The 20,614-nt window shown below is 43.6% G+C and overlaps 1 protein-coding gene across 1 annotated transcript; it reads left to right on the forward strand.

The window, feature by feature from the left end:
* The first annotated feature begins 5,007 nt into the window (after positions 1-5,007).
* On the forward strand, positions 5,008-6,704 carry her6 (hairy-related 6). The gene is made up of 4 exons (XM_083940317.1): positions 5,008-5,305; positions 5,475-5,570; positions 5,681-5,768; positions 5,920-6,704. Exons 1-4 carry the CDS (start codon positions 5,198-5,200, stop codon positions 6,459-6,461), a joined length of 834 nt encoding a protein of 277 aa, XP_083796443.1. The 5' UTR covers positions 5,008-5,197; the 3' UTR covers positions 6,462-6,704.
* Positions 6,705-20,614: the final 13,910 nt, after the last annotated feature.

A 20,614-nucleotide genomic window follows, 5' to 3' on the forward strand; every position in this document is an offset into this window, starting at 1 on the left:
AGTCATTCTAATAAGTATAACATACAGAACAGGCTATACGTTTACCAAACAATCTGTCACTCCTAATCACTCAATCCAATGAACTCTTCTTCCTCTGTGTCACTTTGGAACAACTCCGCCAACTCCAAGTAGCAGGTAGCATCTTTTTTTTCACAATGCACTTCTGCCATGACCCGCCCCCGCCGAATTTTGATTGGTTGACGTGTGTGTGACGATTGCTGATATACGCCTAGTCTCTTACGTGACTGACATAAATAATAGACCGGGCTATTATTTGATATTTTACGGTAATGTGTTAAAAATTTCACACATAAATCGCTCCAGAGTATAAGTCGCACCCCCGGCCAAACTATGAAAAAATCTGCGACTTATAATCCAAAAAATACGGTATTGGTTTTCTCAGGCTAAGGTGGGCACGTGTATTTTGCAGATTTGATCAATCTTCACCAGGATGTCACATCATTCTGAAGATTTCAGGCTTAATGATTAGTGATTTTTAAGATGCATGGCAACAGTACCCTAAATAGTTTTTGATACAAACATATTTTGATTATGTTCAAAGTCTCTCATCAAACTAGACTTTGCATACAGTTGTGCATCAAGGCATTATCTACTTCATAAAGTTATTGAATGATTTTAAATTGTTTGCATTAGTTTGTGGTCTTCTCTTCTTTTATGTTACAATGCTGTTTTTTCGGACAACAGTTACTGCCCACCTGCAGTCAACAGAGATAGTATGTATCATGTCACACCTGTGCCGGTTGTGTGAATGTGCATCCTGCACTGCATAAGCACTAGAGCAGCTTCAAACCTAAAAAAAATGGGGTCCGCTTGCTTTTTCCAGAGCTATCAATCACATCTCACAGTCTCTCCCCATACTTGACCACCAGTTATGTGACCAAAGTTCCATATTTGGGTCATTTTTCAACAGCTGAGCCATCTCTATGACAACTTAGCAAACTCTTTATCTACCAAGGAAGACACAACCATTCACCAGTTTCTTTACACCTGCAGTCTTTCAACTAAAAACTGCAGAAAACTTGGAATCTTTGACTGTTTGTAGTGAGATTCTTATGTAGTTTGCAGTTTCCAAGCAAGTTCATTAGTTGTTGACAAGCAGTGACTGTTCACACATTGGCAACTCAGCTCAGTAGGAAATGAAAGGATGTCTGGTGACTTGTTGACCATGCTAATCACAGTGTGAACCGTTGGATAAGTCAAGTCAGTCAACCACAGCCTCTTGGGAAAGCAGGCTGCGTCAAAACAGTGCCACCCTCAGTTTGGCAGCAGCAGCCACATGACACCTCAAGGGCCTTGATACAGTCTGTCTGACTGCCTACTTACTTCCCACTCTTCTTGCCAGCCGGTAATGAAACTTAAATGCTACCATAGGCATTTAAGCTTCAACCCCATCCCTTTGAAAACACACAACCTTGTCACCCTTGTGGCACCAGGAGCGCCCGTTGGCAGCAGCTCTGTTCACCAATGGCTTACACATTTAAGCATGAGCAGTGGGTGACAGCAGGCCAGATTGTTTTGTGAGCAGAATATCTCACACTTTCACACACACACACACACACACACACACACACACACACACACACACACACACACACACACACACACACACACACACACACACACACACACACACACACACTTTAGCCCCACACAATCTCCTTGCCTAATTGCATTATTGCTGCATTATTGCAGTGTGTGGAGGTCCACGGTCGAGAGGGCTCAATAAAGATATGAGCCCTGGGAAAGACTGGGAGCGGTGGAAATGAGAAAAGAGGAAGAGGGAGATAAAAGGAGGGGCCATATAAAAAGAGAGATAAAATGGAAAGAGGATAAGATCAAGAGGGATGAGGGTTGGTGCAGGGACAGGGGGGGTCACAGGTAGAAAGAGTATGAGAATACGGAGAGTAAGGGCTTGTCCCAAATAAAAGATGTAAAATAATCATACTTGTTTGTTTTCCTGTCTGCAGGTCAGACAATTGTCATTGGCTTTTCATCAGTAAAGTATCTCTAAACAGCCTGCAATCAAAAGCGACCCGTGTTCGCCGTTAGTCAGCCTGTTTCCCACAGATTTCTTGTGATAGAGGAGTTGAGACATAGCAACAGGTAACACTCAGGGGACCGACGGCAGCCAGGTGTGCCCGGCAAATTCGCAGGGAAGAGGGAGGGACCGACAGACCCAAGGCTCTGTGACTCAGTTCACCTCTTGCAACATGAGCGTGAGAAAGTCACTCAGGCAAAGAGTGTTTCAAAATCTACACTCTGTCTGCTTCACATCAATACATTTGTTTTGGAACTCTGTCAGTGCCATTGTGCAGGGGAAATGACTCAGGTGTGCAGTGCACAACAATGAGACATGTTAGTGATGTGTTTGACAGAAGCAGCGTTGTTGTGCATGAAGGATATTTAGGATTATAGCTGGTTTAGGCGCATGTACAGACCAGACTCCAGTTTGCAATTACACACAAGACCTGTGGTTTCACTGATGTCTCCACATGTCAGTTAATCGTTCTGACATTGTAGTGTAGACCTCATTTTAACCAGACATTTAACAAGGTTCCATACATATTTTTAGACTGAAATCTGGTTGACATGAAATCTACAATTGCTTTAAAGCAATGTGGCCACATGAGAATAAGATGTTTAAAGTGACATATAAAAGTTTGAATGAATGCTTTGGCACCCTTATAGTGTAATTCTTGCTTGTAGGGGCTGCTGGTTGTGCTGGCATCTATAGTTTTCAGCAATTGTAATTTACTGCTGCATGCGTAAGAGAGAGGAAACAACTTTAACACCGTCTCCGCGCCTCTCTCGTGTTGAGCCAAGGATCCGGAGCCCTGTGCAGCTCCCCTTGACTATCAAATTCACCATCTTGCGGGCAGCCGCCGGCGACGCCCCACAGATCCCGGCTGCAAGCCGGCGAGCGGAGCGCCTTCCCCTGGTCGCCTGCGCGCCACGTGTCGCGGTCTCTGCAGCAGCTGGAGGTGTGCGAGCTCAGCTGAGAGACGTGCTTTCAGCTCCGTGTACTCCAAAAATAAAACTGCTTGTTTTTTCTTCTTAATTTTTTCCCATTACTTTTCCCCCCCGATTACGCATCTCTTAGTATTGGCATATTTGTTGTCTAAAGCCTCCAGAATTGCGCATAGTTCATGTTGTTTTATTACATTTATTGGGGGAAGAAAATAGCCGGAAAGTAGGGAAAATACTCCCTCCGGGAGATAGAAAACTTTTCTCCCGTTTCTCTCAAACAAACGATGATAGGATTAAACATAAGTAGTTAATGACAGAGCTGGAATCAGTTGACTTTAGTCTCTTAAGAGCGACTGAGCGTCACTTTTCTTTCTTTCTCAAATTAATATTAGTTGGGTAACAGAGGAATGTGTTATTATCACCTCAGTGACTCTTCAAAAGTCAAATACCAAATACAGCACCTAATCTCGGTGATATGTATTACAGACAGTGCGTATTCATAGAAACTTCCTGGATTGGGACTGCACAACCTGAAATACGTAGAGCTGCTGTCCGACAGTAAACTTAGAAGACGCAATTATGAGCCCTGTTTCTTCTTCTCTTGACTGCTCATCTGCTCTTGCGTCTCTCCGACTGCAATAAAGATAAGGGAGCGAAATTATGACCTGAAATCTAAAAAAGCCTTGAAGCTGCGGTGCGACCAGGCGGGGAGGAGGAGGAGGAGAAGGAGGAGGAGGAGGAGGAGGAGGAGGAGGAGGAGGCAGCGGTCTGATCGTGTGAGCTCTCCGGGCTCAGAAATATCTCTGCTCTGGCTCACATTCCGATAAGGGAGCCCGATCCAGCTCTCTCTGTGGGCGTGGTTTTCCCAGGCTTTTAAAACAGCAGCTGCTATTTACCTTCCCCTCTAATGTAAACCACCGACGCCGCCGCCACATAACCCCCCTCCCCTCACCCCTCCGCCCTCCTCCCTGGCCCGGCGGCCCCCCGGCAGCCCGGCGGCCAAACCTCCAACCACCGCTCTCATAAAACATCCTGGCACGTGCTCCTCATTCACAACAACGACGGATGATTAAATGCCAAAATGTGTAACACAAAGTTCGGAACTGCAGTGGAAATAGCGTGGAAATGGAGTGTGCGCATTTCATTTTTATTTCCTCCTCCGAGGGAAGACTAAATTAATGTTACTAAAGGAATATAATGATTGTATTTAGTGTTTTGTGTATGAGTTTGTCTCCTCTTGTGGGGTTGAGTTGTCCTATAGAATATTTTCTTTTTCTAATGTAATTTACTTTCTGTGAAGTTTGGTAGAAAAGAAAAGAAACACTACCTTGTGTGCGTATGTGCCACATGACTGAAACTGGGATTGCCAGATAACCCTACCACTTCCCACTAGTTGCTTTGACACACTAAAGGTTTTACTTACTTCTTACATTTACTGTAAGCCCTTAACAAGTCATCTATGACACCTAAATTCTAGTTAGTGGGTAATTGTATTGAGACAGGCCCAAATGTAATTGTCTAGAAGCTCAATAAAAGTTGTTTATTATTATTATTAATAATAATATTTGTATTATAATGGTGTTGTATGTAGATTTGTAGTATTTATTTATTACAATTATCATAATTTAAATGACTATTTTTTATTATTTATTCTACTGATGTCTCTTGTCTGGTGGATAAAAGGTCCCTGCGCCCGCTCCTGGTGGTGGTGCCCAGTCAGCGGCTCCACTGTTAATATGTAAACGGTACGATGATTGAAGACTGAAGGCAGTTTCCCCGGCTGTGCCCTGAACCCGGGCCTCGCGCCATTGGCCGCCAGCTCCAGCGGCCAAACAACCAATGGGAGGGCGCCGACCACGAGCCGTCCTCCCTCGGGCCGCGTGTCCCTCGCCCTGATTGGTGGAAAGTTACTGTGGGAAAGAAAGTTTGGGAAGTTTCACACGAGCCGTTCGCGTGCAGTGCGAGATATAAATACAAGCCACACGCGGTGAGCCCATAAGAGAGACTCTGCATCCGCTCGTGACAGTCGCTGCTGCTGCCGCTGTTGCTCATCATCGCCCAAACGGATTTTAACTTGATATATCTAGGGATTTGTTTTTGAGGGAGAGGGGACTTTCGAATATTGCAAGCTGAAAATATTCATCGTCTTTTTCCCTACACCAGTGGATCATAATTTGCTGTGGTTTTGTGGGATATTTCCGATAAGAAAATGCCTGCCGATATGATGGAAAAAACCTCCTCGTCTCCGGTCGCTGCAACCCCGGCAAGCATGAACACAACTCCCGATAAACCCAAGACAGCCTCTGAGCACAGAAAGGTTAGTGCAAAGCTATCGAAAAACATTTACCATTCACCTAAAAACAATAAACCCTTAAACATTTAAGTTTGGACTCAGGTTTCCTCATCCAAAGCGAAGATTTTCACTTTTACGCACGAAACAAGACAGAGAAATTTAACAGTAAATGTATTTTTTTTTTCATCTTTAGTCATCCAAGCCAATTATGGAAAAGAGGAGAAGAGCCAGAATCAACGAGAGCTTGGGGCAGCTGAAAACACTCATCCTGGATGCGCTCAAAAAAGATGTAAGTACTCACTTAGCGCCCTGGTTATTAATAGATTTCAAAACTGCCCCTGTCAAACGGTGAGAAAGCGAGCGCGTAATCCTAACCATGTGTGTTTTCCGTCCCCTCAGAGCTCCAGACACTCTAAACTCGAGAAGGCGGACATCCTGGAGATGACTGTGAAGCATCTCCGGAACCTTCAGAGGGCTCAAATGACCGGTAAGTTGCATTTTCAAGGACTAGTCTGTCTCAAAACCGTTCATTGTTAGAACATATCTGGACTGGTCTAACAGTCCTGCTTCAAATATTGCAGATAAAACAACGCGTGCACACAAATATCCCGAGTTAAATATATCTGTTTTCTCCGCAGCTGCCCTAAACACCGACCCCACTGTCTTGGGAAAATATCGTGCCGGTTTCAGCGAGTGCATGAATGAGGTCACCCGGTTCCTGTCTACCTGTGAAGGTGTCAACACCGAGGTCAGGACGCGGCTCCTCGGCCACTTGGCAAGCTGTATGACCCAGATCAACGCCATGAACTATCCCAGCCAGCATCAGCACCAACACCAGCTCCCCTCCAACGCCGGGCCAAACCACCCCTCCTTCGGTCAGTCCATGGTGCAGATCCCCAGCTCATCTCCGCAGGTCCTTCCCATGAACCCGGTGTCCTGTAAAGGAGGCTCGTCGCCGGCTAATTTACCATCAGATGCCACCAAAGTGTATGGCGGTTTCCAGATCGTGCCTGCTACAGACGGACAGTTTGCATTCCTCATACCTAATGCGGCATTTGCGCCAAACGGCCCCGTTATCCCCGTGTACGCCAATAACGTCAGCACGCCGGTCCCTCTACCGGCTGCGGTTTCCCCCGGAGCCCCTTCAGGCAACACGGACTCAGTGTGGCGACCCTGGTGAAAAGTGTAAAAGGACCATAAAGACTTTTAAAAAACACTTAATAGTTCTCTCTTTGTTCATGTTAGAAAGTTGTTTTGGATATGTTTTTTCTTGTAAAATAGAAGAGTATGCACTATATTTGTACAGCTAACAAGGGAGTAAAGTTCATATTGAAATGAGATTTGTATTGTGGAAGTCCGTTCACTGCATTTTTTTATATATTTGAGTTGTCTTTTTTTTAGTGTGATGCCAAAGAAATGTTTAATGCTCTTATGATGTTCTTCGTTTTGGAAGACAAATAAATTTGTAAAGATATTAAAAAAACATGCGCTTGTGTTGTTTGTTGGGGAAACTAGATCTGATCTTATTAATGCTAAAAGCTGCAACTATTTAGCATTTCCGCCTGTGATTGTATTTCATTTGGTACTTAAACTATACTATGTAGACTTGGTTTTATGTGTGTAAAAGCAAAATTGAGTTTTAGAGCACACCTACCAGGAACTTTTTTCAACTTCATTATCTATTATTCTGATTAGTGGGTTATTTAAGTGTTTGAGCAACAACTCCATACGATAAGGGTCAGAAATGGATTTAAAATGTTTAGATTTGAGCCTGCAGCATCACCATTTGTGCAAATATAAAAAGCAAGTATTGCTGGGTGTGAGAAACTGTTAATGGTTCAATCCCTGCAACAATGAGTGTGGTATGTATCTTTAAGTGTCTGAGCAAAAACATTGTGCATGCTCACTCACTCTACTGTTCCAGACTGCCTGTAAACTGTTGGCTAATTGTAATTCTATTATCAGTCAGACCGGACACTGTTGCTCTGTAATTAACCAGGCACAGCAGCTAGATCAGCTAGTGCTGATTCTTACAGTGGATAGTCCAGCAGTTTCACCTTCCTGGTGGAGTCTTACAGAGGGCACTTACGCCATCTAGCAGCACAGAAGTGCATTGCAGTTTGATTGATATTTGCCAGATCAATGAGTGGAGCATGGGTGGCTGCTGTGGATGAGCATCTTAGATGAAAATAAGCACACCCTCTGTCTAACTTAAGAGATGGTTATGGAAAAAAAGGAAAATACTTAGATTATTATTCATTAAGCGAAGACACAGGAGCCTTTCCTTGGAGGCGTTTGGGGTTACATCTTTGTGAATTAGCTTGTCAGACCAACCATTGCAGGATTCGATCAAATGCCACTTGAATCTTGTGTTTTCATGATTTGGACCTACCTTATAATAACATAAAGCTAAATGCACACCCATCAGTGCAAATGATGTGGTGCTTTACACTCAAAACTTGCTAAATTGGAAATCACTTATTTATCTAACAATCAACCATTAATTTGTAGTGAGCAAGCTGAAGAAACTAGGAAATCAGTAATGTGAGGATTTCCGCTGTTCAGTAAGCTCTAACATCGCCAACAGCATTAATCTCCCAACAGTATGGAGCAGACAGGAGCCTCCGGCTGTGTCTTTAATCAGAGCTGAGGGAGTTCCCTGATGCCTGGGGATTGGGGGTTGACAGCAGAAGGACACGTTAAACACCTCGCCACTGAGCCATGTGGTAGCGCTCTGCTCTGCCCAGGTGTGTGTGCCCCCTCCAGCTATTCAAGTGTGGCCCTTCTTTGAAGGGGGTGTGTGTGGGGAGGGGGGTACAGGTGTTTGCAATTATCAGTGCGCTAAGAGGCACAAAGTGTGGATAAGTGCCATCATTTTGAATTTCCATCACACCTTTTTACGGGGGGCCATGCATCAGTGTTTGATTGAAGCCATGTGTGTGCTTGTGCCTGTGCGTGCATACGTCTTGTGTGCGTTTTTGCAGGGTGCTGGGTGAGGACATGCCTGGCCAAAGGGCACAATGGGTGAGGTAGTGGGGAGTTAAGGTTGGGGGGTTCAAGGAAAGGGCTACCACACGGGATAACAGTCGGCCTCCTGTGAGCAAGAGCTTCTCCGCACAAATACATAGGGTCACACACGCACAAAACGTTCCCACAGCATTCCAGCTGTGCTCGGACCACTGTCGAGCTTCCTGCCCTGAGCCCTGGGGCCACAGCTGGACGTGGGACGTCTGGGAGGCACGTGGTGTGACCCGGACAACACCCAGCTGCTGAGCCCTCCCACTTCACCTCACAGACCCCCCCAACCCCAACCCCACCCCTACACACACACACACACCAACATCTTCAGTGGTCTCGTCCCCTCTGGAGAACAGCTTTACGAGCCTCTCCAATTACCCAGTGCAGTGGCCGAGCTGCCGGAGTGACCGCACACATGTCACAACACGACCGGGGGGTTAGCTGCCATGCGTGTCCATTAACTTTTCCCACACTCCGCGTGCATGCAGAGAGCGAAAGGAGGGGAAAAAAAGCCCCTCTGCTTCCTCCTTGGCTCCCTAAGTGCTACCATATGGTCCGCTCTCTCTCATGGTTCCTCTTTCTCTCTCTCCCTCTCTCTCTCTCGGCCCGTCACTGGGGCTGTCTTTGATTGCAGCCCAGACAAGCGAGAGCTTTATGATTTAAGCCCAGGGCTTGCTGTACCAAGCCCTGGACTCATTTTGAAGCCAAACTCCTCTCCCTCTCCCTCCACTCCTCACCCCCACCTCCTCCAGCAGTTGCAGGGGAAGGCTGTTTTCTGGCAGGAAATGAATAGCTCCCAGATGAGCGCAGGAACCTGAGAGGTCGTGAGAAAGAGGCGAACCCCCCTCTGCAGGCCCGGCCTGCTGCCAGCCGCCGGGGGAATGTGGGAGAGCGCCTCTCTGACACACGCATCAACCCCTCTGCCCTCCACCACACCGCCTGACTGACTGACTGACTGCCTGCTTCGGCACTGGGCCCTGAGCCTGGAAATAGACTGATAGACAGGGCAACCGCCACCGAGCCAGGCAGCGCGGCTCGTCAGCCAGCTAGCAGAGCAGCCAGACAGGGAAAGGGAAAGCTGTGGGAGGGTAGAGAGAAGTGTTGGATCTGTGTGGGCGGAAGTGGATCAGTGTGTATATGCAGTCTGAATCCTGATCCAAGCATGAAATACAACAGAAAGTTTGATCGGTAATTTAAGTTTACGTTAGACTCATGTATGACCCTGACTGAGTGTTTGTGCAGGTTTTGTACACAGACATACACTCACTCACATGCTTCCCTCCCTCTGTCTCAGAGGCTTACACTCATTCCAGAGTATACAGTCATTCAGACAGGTGTTACTTGTCAGGAGCAAAGGGTTTTTCCCCTTTCGGATCCCTGTGTACTGAAATAACGTTAATTCCTCCTGAGGTTGACACTGTTATGGTTGGACATGGTCAGAAGTTTAGCTACAGCTGTCCAGGCGTATTTTAGGATCTTTTTTAATCGTTGCTCTGAATCAGCATGACATGTCGAGATCAACTAATTACAGATTGAATGCCAGTCATTTTATTTGCCAAGTGCAGCAAATGCACATGATTCTGTCAATTGGCCCAGGAGCATCACAGCTTATGTAGAGCAGTGGTTCACAACCTTTTTTGGCTTCAGTATCTATTTCTGACCTGCATCACTGGTTATGGCCTTATTTTGGAGATCTGTTGTAAGCGGTTCAACCAAAAAGTGACTTTCCTTGTTCCTTAATTTGAAGGAATTTTATAGATGTGGTGAAATAATTTAATATTTCACAGTAAAAAAACTACCCAAAAATGATAGAAAAGTCAGAAATAATATTTTGTGGAAGAGAAAGGAGTATTGTACAAAACAACAAACTGCAGACTATATACCTGCTATGTGTATAAGGCTGTAGCAGAGTCCAGCACTGGAACAACAATTTAAAAGGTAGCCATATTGAGCAAGGCAGAATTTCGCTGTTCAATTCATCTTTGATATATGGAGGATGGATGTGGTTCCTGATGTTAAAATGCAATCTTGTGCATTCACATGAAACTAATGAACAGCCATGCACTACTTGGCTCACTTATCCATAAAAGCTACTGGAGTCATGGGGCTTGAAATTATGTGTACTTGCTTACAAAAGGGCATCCAGGTCTCATGGACGCATTTTCCACTCCCCTATTATTAGTGTATTACTCATCTGAGTAGTCCTGTCCTCTATTAGCAGTGTACCCAGTGACCTAGTACCCATCTAACTCTACATGGTGTACCCTTCCATCTCCCGGTCTTCCTATCTTTCTCTCTCACACTCTTCCTTTGTCTCTAACACACAGTTTTTTGCGGGGCTCCTATGGTAACCTGTGGACCCAGTAAACAGGACAAGCTGTCTACACACAAATCCCAGCAGTGTGCGTGCCCACTTTCCTTGGCTCACCCTGCATGGCAACAAAAACCCCAATCCCACCACCAGCCCATTCAAATGTCAGCCACCTCGTTTGAAGTCGCAGACTGCTATGTAAATCCACAGTGTTTTTCACAAGCCCAGCCTCTCACACACACTCAAAAACAAGACCTCTAGCAAAGGTGGTCCTGAGATGCTGGATGGTTGTTTCTTTTATAGTCTCCAGCCTTTAGAAGTAGTCTTTTTTTCATCCCTATAGCCTATCCTCCCAGTTTTGGTCCGTAAACATGTTGTTGAGGGGTGTTTGGTAGATGGTTTCAGGGCATGGTGACTTGAGGAGAGCAGGACATGGCAACCATACTATGCCGTCAGTTACAAAGTTGGCATATCCTCCAACTCCGGGCTGTGACAGTGATGACCCCATCACACTGCGCCTTTGTATGACCTGTCCTCCAGCTATTCTGGAACCCAAGGCCAATTGAGTGGGAGGGTTTCCCCCCTCAGAGACCATCACAACAAACAAATAGACCAGCAAACAAGTTCCCACCACACCAACTTCCAAACAACTGCCAACGGTGACAGTTTGGTTGGTTTTGATATCACACAAAGCGGTTCTTCATTAAGCACTTCTGAGCCTCTCGCTTTTATCACGCACAGCGAAGTTTGCTAACTTCAGGGTCCCTGAGAGTTGTGCCTAGAAAAAAACTAAAGATTATAATACCGTAATTAATAACAACTATAATCTGAAATGTGTCAAATGTAAATACCAAATATATTATATTTCTACATTATTATGAGACATAATAATAATAATGACATTTTGCTTTTCGAGGGAGTTATTCAATGTGTGCGCAGAGGGTAAGCTCAGCTATTTCAGTAAGGTTTGCTATTTTGTTTGAACTTGCTGTTTTTATATTGATTGGTTCTCTGCAATATGCATTTTTCATACTTACTGTATGTTACATGTGTCGTTTATGGCAAGAGTGAATAAACCGGTGAATCATAGGCATTTCCAAATTTAAAACTTTGAAATCTGCATAGCTAATTAATAATGTTAGTGAGGGAGCTTAAGCTTTAGTAAGTGATAGAAGATCCACCCAATAACAACATAATGTCCCTGTTAAAACCAAGTGTCTCTTTTCTAGAAAAACAGTCAGCTTTGTGACAATGCTTATCTAAGTTGCCCACTGGGTTTATGAAATGGTTTATTTCGCTTATGAGAGGTTCCTCAATCTAGAAATGAATAGTTCATATTTCCTTCACTATTTCTGAAAAATTAGAAGCACCAAATTTCGGGATGCATCTCTTTCAAGTTTAAGTTTTGTGTGTTTGTTGTATGTTCAAATCCAATAAAATCCATCAATACAAAACAATATTTATTTTCTTTGACGTGGCTGGTCCAGGCTTTGATGCTCTGTAGCTTTTTACCTGAATCAACTAAAAAGAGATAACAGATGCTGAGTGGTTGGTGTCCTCCATAATACTACCTTCCTTCTGCTCTGCAATGATGCTGCAGGGATGTTTGTGATGCACCTTTTCTCGCCTGTCTCCACAAGAAGGTCAAAGGTCAGGGTCAGCTACAGTTTACAGTGATGCTTTGATGATCTCCTCTTGCGCATATAGTACATAGCACTATGCAGTCTGAATCTGGTTATGTTGCCATATGTGTATTTTCATACGTCAGGATGTTGGGATGATTTACTTTGGCTATACATCGTGCTGCCCTGTGCGTCTGTGTGTGTGTGAAAGAGAAAGAGGTCACAGTAGGGACCTGCTGTGAGTTTATCTATGATATATATATCTTCAGGTATGTGAGCAGCCTACCAAACACTACTCTCATACTACATCATCATTTTGTGTGGGTTCTTGTGCCTGTTTAAGCAAAGCGGAAATCAATTAATGTGGCCTAGGGAGACTTGTGAAGTCCAGCAGGAGAGCGAAACACACCCCTAACACACTCAACTTACACGCTGTTTGGCTGTATGATCTACGAGCTCTGCCCTCGCGTGGCTGGTTTTATTTTCCTGCTTTTAACAGCCCCTCGGCGGAGGCCTGGGCCCCTCTGAGATGAAGGGAAAGAGAAACCAGACTTTTTTGACCCTTGAATACATCAAAAGGGTCCGGATGTCCAGCTCTTTTTCACTCTAATGGCGCATGGATGGAGTCAGCGAGTTTGATGTCAGTGAATCAACACACTGACTGTTGTTGTTGTAAAGTCATGAAGATGGTGTTAATGATGTAATGTTAACGTCAAGGCCACACACACAGGAGCAAGGGATACAGAGGAGGGAGGTGTCTGCACAGAACTGATGTATTATGTCTTTGACTGTGCAAACAGTTTTGTTTGTGTTCTTGGATTTAATGGCTCACACTTCAGTATGGGAAATGACGGTAATGTGCTCTGGAAGAACAAACTCCTCCACAAAGTAGAAATCCTGCAGAGAAAATTGCTGTGATTTGTTTGAATATTGCAGACTGTTTCAGTACGGTCTTCTGTGTTTCCATACATACATTTTTTATCATTCAGTCATCATTTTTTTATATACTTTTGCTTTTACATTGCGCTGACATTGCATTTTTGCTTTCTAATGAATGTATATATTATCACAGGTCATTTGATTCAACATCCCACAATAATATGAATATGATTAAATATAGTTATGGTAATCTAAGAGTAATGGTCAATGAACACGTGTATATGAATTCATTAGAAAACAGATCACTTGGTGAGGTAGGAGAAACACACATTGTACATGTGTACACTTTCAGACTCCACTCACACACATTAAAATATAGAAAAATAAACAAACATTGATTAATGTATATTAAATTGGCATAAATCATCACCATAGTGGTTGTGTCCATTATGGTTTTTTTCCCCCATAAAATGTCGGTAAAAACGATTAAATTTTCCAAAGGGAAATAGTCAAATTGCTTGTTTTATCCAACCAACAGTGTAAAACGCAAAGATATTCAGTTGGCCAAATATATAATCAAATCCTCATGTTCTAGTAGTTGGAACCACCAATTGTTTGCCACTTTGTTATTTAAAAAAATGTTTGAAATTTTGAATTGTTTTTCAAAATAGTTGCCAAAAAAAAATTCTGTCAATTGACTAATTTTAACATTCTCCAGTTTGAAGTTTTCCACATTTACCAAATGTTAACAATTTAACACAGACATGTTGAGGACAACTTTCTTCTGTAAATAATAGTGCATGATTTTGCAAAAAAGTAGCTTTTTTCGGCTTGCTGGGATGGCGCTTATCGCTGACCAAAAAAAGCAATGTTTAAAGGTTTTCTCTCTTGAATCCATAATTCTCAATAAGCCAAGATAAGACTCACAACATAGGGAAACAAGAGGGGCACTCGGAGAGCGTGGACCTCCACCAACACCAAATGCCTTATCTTGTAACGCTAACCGAAGTGAAAAATAATTTGTGTATACACCATGTGATTCGGTTGCATTCCAATATTGAAGGGGTTTTCCTTGGTCCATGCTACAAAACCTACAAAAACCCTTCTAACAAATATAATTTAAATTGGGCCAGTAGTTTTCCTCTAATCCTGCTGACAAACAGACAAACCAACAAACCGAAAACATGGCCTCCCCACAGACAAAGCAATTGCAGAGATTCTTTAGAGTGAATTTTTTGGTCAGAATAAGCATAATGATTGAAAAATGATTGATTTGACCATTTTTTATGAAAAATGATTTTCATTCGTATTCATTTATTCTGTATATATGTGCACATGTGTCCAGAACAGCTGTAGTCACTTGTAATGCAATTACGTCTGTTGTTAAAAACATCACACCTCAAACTAGCAACTCTTTTACAGCTTTTCCACCCTTCAATTTCACCCAAAGATCCTTCTGGCCCTGTTTTCTCATTTATTTCTCTGGTTGGTTTTATTGTCGGCATTTGTTCCCCCTGCACTGAAGTGTTTCACCACTGAGATACATTGCATCATGTCGGTGCTCAGAGACATGAAATGGCATTATCCCACCTCCCTCTGCTCCGTCCACGCAAAAGCAGCCTAAACTGTGACGTGGACCAGCAGTTAATCCTCTTTTCTTTTTTATGGAGCCAGTGGCGGGAGCCGCAGAGGAGCTGGCCACAGAGATATGACCATGAGACACTATAGACACAAAGCAAGCTGTATGTGCGAGTGTGTAATTGTTTGAGGGTGTGCACAGTAAAGAGTTTGTTTATGTCACTTAGAGTGTGTGCCATCAGAACACGTTGACAAAGCCCAAGTGTGGGTTTATTCTAGGCTATGTGTTTTTCTAGTGTATGTATTCGATACCTCCCACCTCATTTGTCTCTTTAACTTCACCTTTGTGGAGTATATTCTCAAACACTCCCACCAGACCCTGTTATCTCAGCTCCGCTTTGCATCATGAATGAGACAAATGCACATGTGTGTGTGTTGGGTCGGAGTACTGGCAAGCTGGTCATGGTCATGTAAACCCCAGTTTCTCTGAGAAATGGGTCCAATGTGATTATCCCTGAAGCTCTCCAGTAGCCACCTTGAGTGGGCAGAGAAACGGAGACCTCAGAAGAATAAATGGCATGTTTCTGATGGTATTTTGTTGTGTGGTCAAATACATAAAGCGTCCGGTTCCCATTGTTTTCCTCAAGGGAAGCAGCAGTGTGTCATCCCTGAAAGCTAAGATAAGTCACCAAATAAAAAGGCTGGCTGACTGAATAAGACAACATGGCAACTATGCATTATTGGGGAGCTTGACTGACTTCCGCTACCAACATTCATTGCCAGCGCGGGATGCAGTGTGCCCTTTCATTTGTGTCACGTTCATAGTCACAAACTTGCTTTAGTTGTTCAACCTTAACAAAATCTTTACTTTATTTGCCACAACTGCGATCTTTCCCTAACATTAACCATACCGTAGTTACCAGGTAAACATTGAGAATGGACATTAAAAAATGGCATCATTGACAGTAATTTATCCATCCATCCATTCATCCATTTTCTTCCACTTATCCAGGGCCAGGTTGCCGGGGAAGCAGGTTAAACAAAGTATTCCAGACATGCCTCTCCCCAGCAACACTTTCCAGCTCTTCCTGGGGAACCCTAAGGTGTTCCCAGGCGAGACAAGATATTTAACCCTCCAGCATGTTCTGGGTCTGCCCTGGGACCTCTTACCAGGTGGACATGCCTGGAAAACCTCTAACAGAACGCGCTGAAGAGGCATCCTGATTAAAAGCCACCATCCAAAGCACCTTCTGAGGCCCCTTTTGACACAAAGGAGCAGCAGCTCTACTCAGAGCTCCCTTTGGATGTCTGAGCTCCTCACCCTATCTCTAACGCTGAGCCCAGCCACCCCACGAAGATCTGTCATTTTGGCTACTTGTATCCGCAATCTTATTTTTTCGGTCATTAACCAAAACTCATTACCATACGAGAGGGTCAGAACATAGATGAACTGGTAAATCGAGAGCTCAGCTCACTCTTCACCACAATGGTCTGAAGAAGAAAAAGAAGAAGAAGAATTCTTTTATTTGTCCCGCCATGGGGAAATTCAACCTTTTTCCACTGTCCAAGGGACTTACAGGACTTTTCTGCAGGTGTGACCTACATCAAAGGTTCAAAGGTTATAACTGGTAGGTTGCTCTCGACCTTGTGGTCATTTGGTTTCCCCAATTTGATATTCACAGAATTCAACCGGAAAATGTTTTGACAGAATTTAAGCTCTACCCTTCTTCTAAATTAAATGACATTAAGTACTTGACTCAGTTTGATTTTATGTTATTTTGAAGATGTCAACAACACTGCAATTTACCACATCTGTCCATTTAGGTATGGAAAAAAGTCAAGTTGCGTATTCAGTCACAATAAAATGTAGACTGCTTGCGGATGCACATTTCTGAAAGACTATTACTCTTCAACCATTTTCTGCAGCGCTATATTTATGTCGTCAGCTGATGTGGTTCTGTGCTTGAGCCTCAGAACTGCTTCATTACTACCAGGAGGAGATATTTAACTGCACATCAGATCTATTTTTTCCAGTTTTATTTGTCCCTGGCTTAATTGGTCCCTTATGGTCTGCTGCTTTCTTTCTTAGAATAGACATATTGTCCATAGACCCGCGTTGATACATCATTATGCAACGATCATAATTACTCCGTCTCTGTGAGTGGTAGAGCTGTCATAGATTTGTAGAATCAGATCATTTACATGATCCACTAATCTAAAGCTGGCACGTTCACTTCCTCCTTAAGTCGGCCAATCGACATTAGTGTGATTAGCATGTGGCATCCTGGGCTGACAGAGACTGACGATTTGTTCTGAAAATCACAAAATCTTTCTCTCTCTCCCTCTCTCTCTCTCCCCCTCTCTCTCTTTTTCTCTCTCTAACACACACACATGCATACACCTAATCTGATTTTCCCACGTGCTCCACAGATCCAGCCACCAGTTGCTGAGCTCTATCGCTTTCTCCTTGAAGCGCTGGCTACATGTGAGCCTCCACATACGGTATCAGGGTAATTGACAGTGACTGGAAATATGCAGCATCATTGAGCCCTGACCCGTGTGACTAACAGGGTTAGAGCGTCCCCCCTTCGAGACCGACCCCTCCTCCAAAGCCATCAGTGATATTCAATTTGTGTTAAAGCTCCCTTTGAGGGGCCCCCAGGGGCCCGATTTGATTAACATATTTTATGGCGAGCCCTTGGATGTAGCTGGGATCGCTTCAGGCCCTGTATTAATAATAGTCAGAGCCCATTATGGCTGACTATGTGACGACAGTGACAGTGAGGCCTGACAGTGGTGTCTGAACACTAGTGAGGCAGAGAAGTGACCGGTCTTTAATGGGACGGGGACTCTTGATTTTAGCAAGGCCTCTGTGTGATTGTGCAATGTCCCTGACGGCGCGGCCATGCCAGCTTGAGGCTAATCAGAAGTGATTCATGTAAGCGAGTCACAATGCTGCATTGGATTGAATTTGTTTCATCTACGGTTCTCTCTTCGTTGCTTATCAGCAGAATGAACCAAACCACAAATAAATGCAAGGTAGACAATAGACAACGTTTGTAAGGGCACTTTTCCCACAGTCCCATCTGTCATGAAAATGGACACACACTGACACAAGGACAAAGCGACAGATAGACGCAAACTTGAACCCGACTTCCGAGAGTGTCTACAGTAAGGACATTCCTGCGCTCCACACGACTCGATCATTGTCTGCTGCAGCCGTGCAGCAAACAAAAGAGGCGTCCTCTCTGCCTCCTCTTCCTCAATGCCACAGAGCAGTAAAATGTAACCATGTTACCCTATAAATGAGACTCCTCACCCCTCGGTTTTTATGGAATCCGTATGTATGAGGAGCCCTTTTCACTGTCTCCTGTTAAAAAAAACAAAGTCCTTCAATAAATGCTTCCATGACACAGTTTATTTCAATGGGCTGGCACAAAGGAGAGCCTCTGTAAATCAATGCTTTTGTTTAAAAAAAAATACTCTGCAACATCATTCAGCAGCAGTGATTCTTCTGATACTCGTGCTAAAACTGTAAGACCTATAGAAAGCGACAAGATATCATTTTTCTCTGTGTTTTAATTTCCCTCACACAAAGACAGACACATAAGCAGCCTTTGAATGGAGACTGTATAGGTTCTCATATGTGGAGCAGTGAGGGAGAAATTGGCAAAAGCTTAAATTTCGCCCTGGGCCTGTAATGGTTTGAAAGAATGTAAAGCCCATGACAAAAGCGACTACGAGGAGAAACAGGGAGCAGGTGGTCATCGCTGCGTCCCCCAGCCTCAGCCCACAGACATGAAATCAACCAAGGGGTTTAGATTACAGTGATAAAGACCCTGAGGTTTGTTTGCTCTTTATGTCTGCAAAGATGTGTGAAAAGATGCTGGACCTCTAACCCCTCCTGAGTCTCATACCAGCCTTGGAGCTAGGAATAAGAAGTTAAGGATTCCAGTGCATAGGAAATCGTCTGTCGCCACTCGTTTGGGAAGGACAGATTGGATACGTGGGTGGAGGACGAGGCCTTGACTTCTGTTCTAGTTACTGCGGTGTTACTGGAGATCTTAAGGCTGCGCTTGGGAGGAAATGAATAAACAATCAAACCCCAGTGGTATGTCGTTGAAAAGCAGGCATGCAGTATAAAAAGATGAGATTAAACTTTATCTTAATTATCAGTATGGCAAATTTATTACAGATCCAAATAGTAAAATGCCTCCAGTGCAAGTGCAAAAATCCAAATCAACCGAAAGAACATTTTTAGGTACCAAAGGTTTGCTGTAGATATGGGGAATGGTCCTTTTTATACACTTAGGAAAATGAAGCTTTCTCTGCAGAGAAAAGAGTTATCTTGTACGTCCTACAGTTTCAGCATCACAAGTTTTGCTGCTGCTGAATGAAACTGGAAAAGTATCTCAAGAAAATGTAGCAATGCAACGTTGTGACTTCTTTTTCTTTTGCTCTGTAACTGTCAATATCTTACTGTCCTACTTTGAGTGGACAGTGGAAGTGAGTGGAAGTTGCTCAAGTAGCAACCAATCTAATGCATACAGTAACATTATAATGTTACAACGTTTTACACACTCAAAGTTACATTTTAGTATGACCACAAATATCAGCGTTGGGCTGTCCAGCGATTGAATTCGCCACATAGCGTTAGCTACAGTAGATAGAACGGTAAGTTAGCAAGTTAGCTAGCTAGCACACCCCACCATCCTTCCACAATTACCCTCCGCTGGAAGACTTGACCGAGAAGAGAACTGATGGCAGGTCTGTTACATACTGGCTAAGTAAATAGCTAGCTTCCTATGCTTTACACTGATTACAGAAAATGAGCCAAAAAAATCCACTCTGGCGATAGCAATGTGCCTTCCTGCACACTCTGTGAAGAGTGTGTGGATCTGTAAGATTCTCATCTAGTTAATTGTCTGTAGTTACTGTCTATCAAAGAGTGAGTTAAAACAATGGTGCTTGATCATATGACCCGCTAATGAAAGCGCCTCTTTGCAGAATATTCCAATCTGTGTGTCTGTGGCGACATTCGCACTCTAAATGCATATGTGCTGCATTAGTCAATCTGCCCAGCTGGAGCTCGTCACTGTCGGTTAAGATGTGTTCACTTGTACTCGGAAATCAGGAAGTTCCAACTTCTGACAAGTAAAAGTGCAATGAAAGGTTACATTCAAGTCTGAATTCAGAGTCAGGCTCACTCTACACATGCCTGTAGTTACATCTTACAGCCAAAGCGGCCACTAGAAACAAGTACCTCAATTCTTACGGGTTAAAACTTTAAGTTGGTAAATTTTATTAATCTATCAGATTTCTGGTGCTAGCTGAATCCGAGTTGCTAAAGTGGCTGACTTCCATCCACAAACAGAATAAATTCTGCATGAAACACTTACAATTACCTAACATTATTATTTAAATCTGTACAAAAATCCACTTGATATACGGTGTTACATGGTGCATTGAGCTAAAAAAAGATTTATATTTGGTAGCACACTTAATGCATAGGATACATGTTAAAATAAAAAGAATTAAGTCTAAAAGTTTACTTTAGGATAAGTGATGGTTATGGGGTGGTGAGCTGCTGTAAATTCAACAGAGAGAAACTGAACAAAGGTGAAATGAATAATGAAAAGGAGAAGTAATTACACCCTGATTCAGTCACATACAAGCTGAGACTGGCTGATCTGCCGACCAGGGGGCCATGCAGTGTTTAACTGTGCATGTGTTTGACTTTCAGTGTGTGTTTGTGTGTGTAACCATGTGTGTCCCTCATTATCTATTTCCATCTATGTGTGTGGGTGTGTCCGGTTTAGGGTTGTCGTAACCATAGGAGCATGATGACAGACAAGCTGAGGGGAGGGCTGGCTGGGTAGGTGATCGAGCAGCAGGCAGGCCTTCAGGTGTATGATAAAGTTGAGG

The sequence above is a fragment of the Echiichthys vipera genome (assembly GCF_963691815.1).
Source record: "Echiichthys vipera genome assembly, chromosome: 3".
In the NCBI taxonomy this organism is placed as follows: domain Eukaryota; kingdom Metazoa; phylum Chordata; class Actinopteri; order Perciformes; family Trachinidae; genus Echiichthys; species Echiichthys vipera.

Excerpts from the sequence above, each read along its gene's own strand:
- her6 (XM_083940317.1), top strand. The coding sequence starts at position 5,198 with ATGCCTGCCGATATGATGGAAAAAACCTCCTCGTCTCCGGTCGCTGCA. Across the intron at positions 5,306-5,474 it reads CAGCCTCTGAGCACAGAAAG|TCATCCAAGCCAATTATGGA; the intron begins GTTAGTGCAAAG and ends TTTCATCTTTAG. Across the intron at positions 5,769-5,919 it reads TCAGAGGGCTCAAATGACCG|CTGCCCTAAACACCGACCCC; the intron begins GTAAGTTGCATT and ends TTTTCTCCGCAG.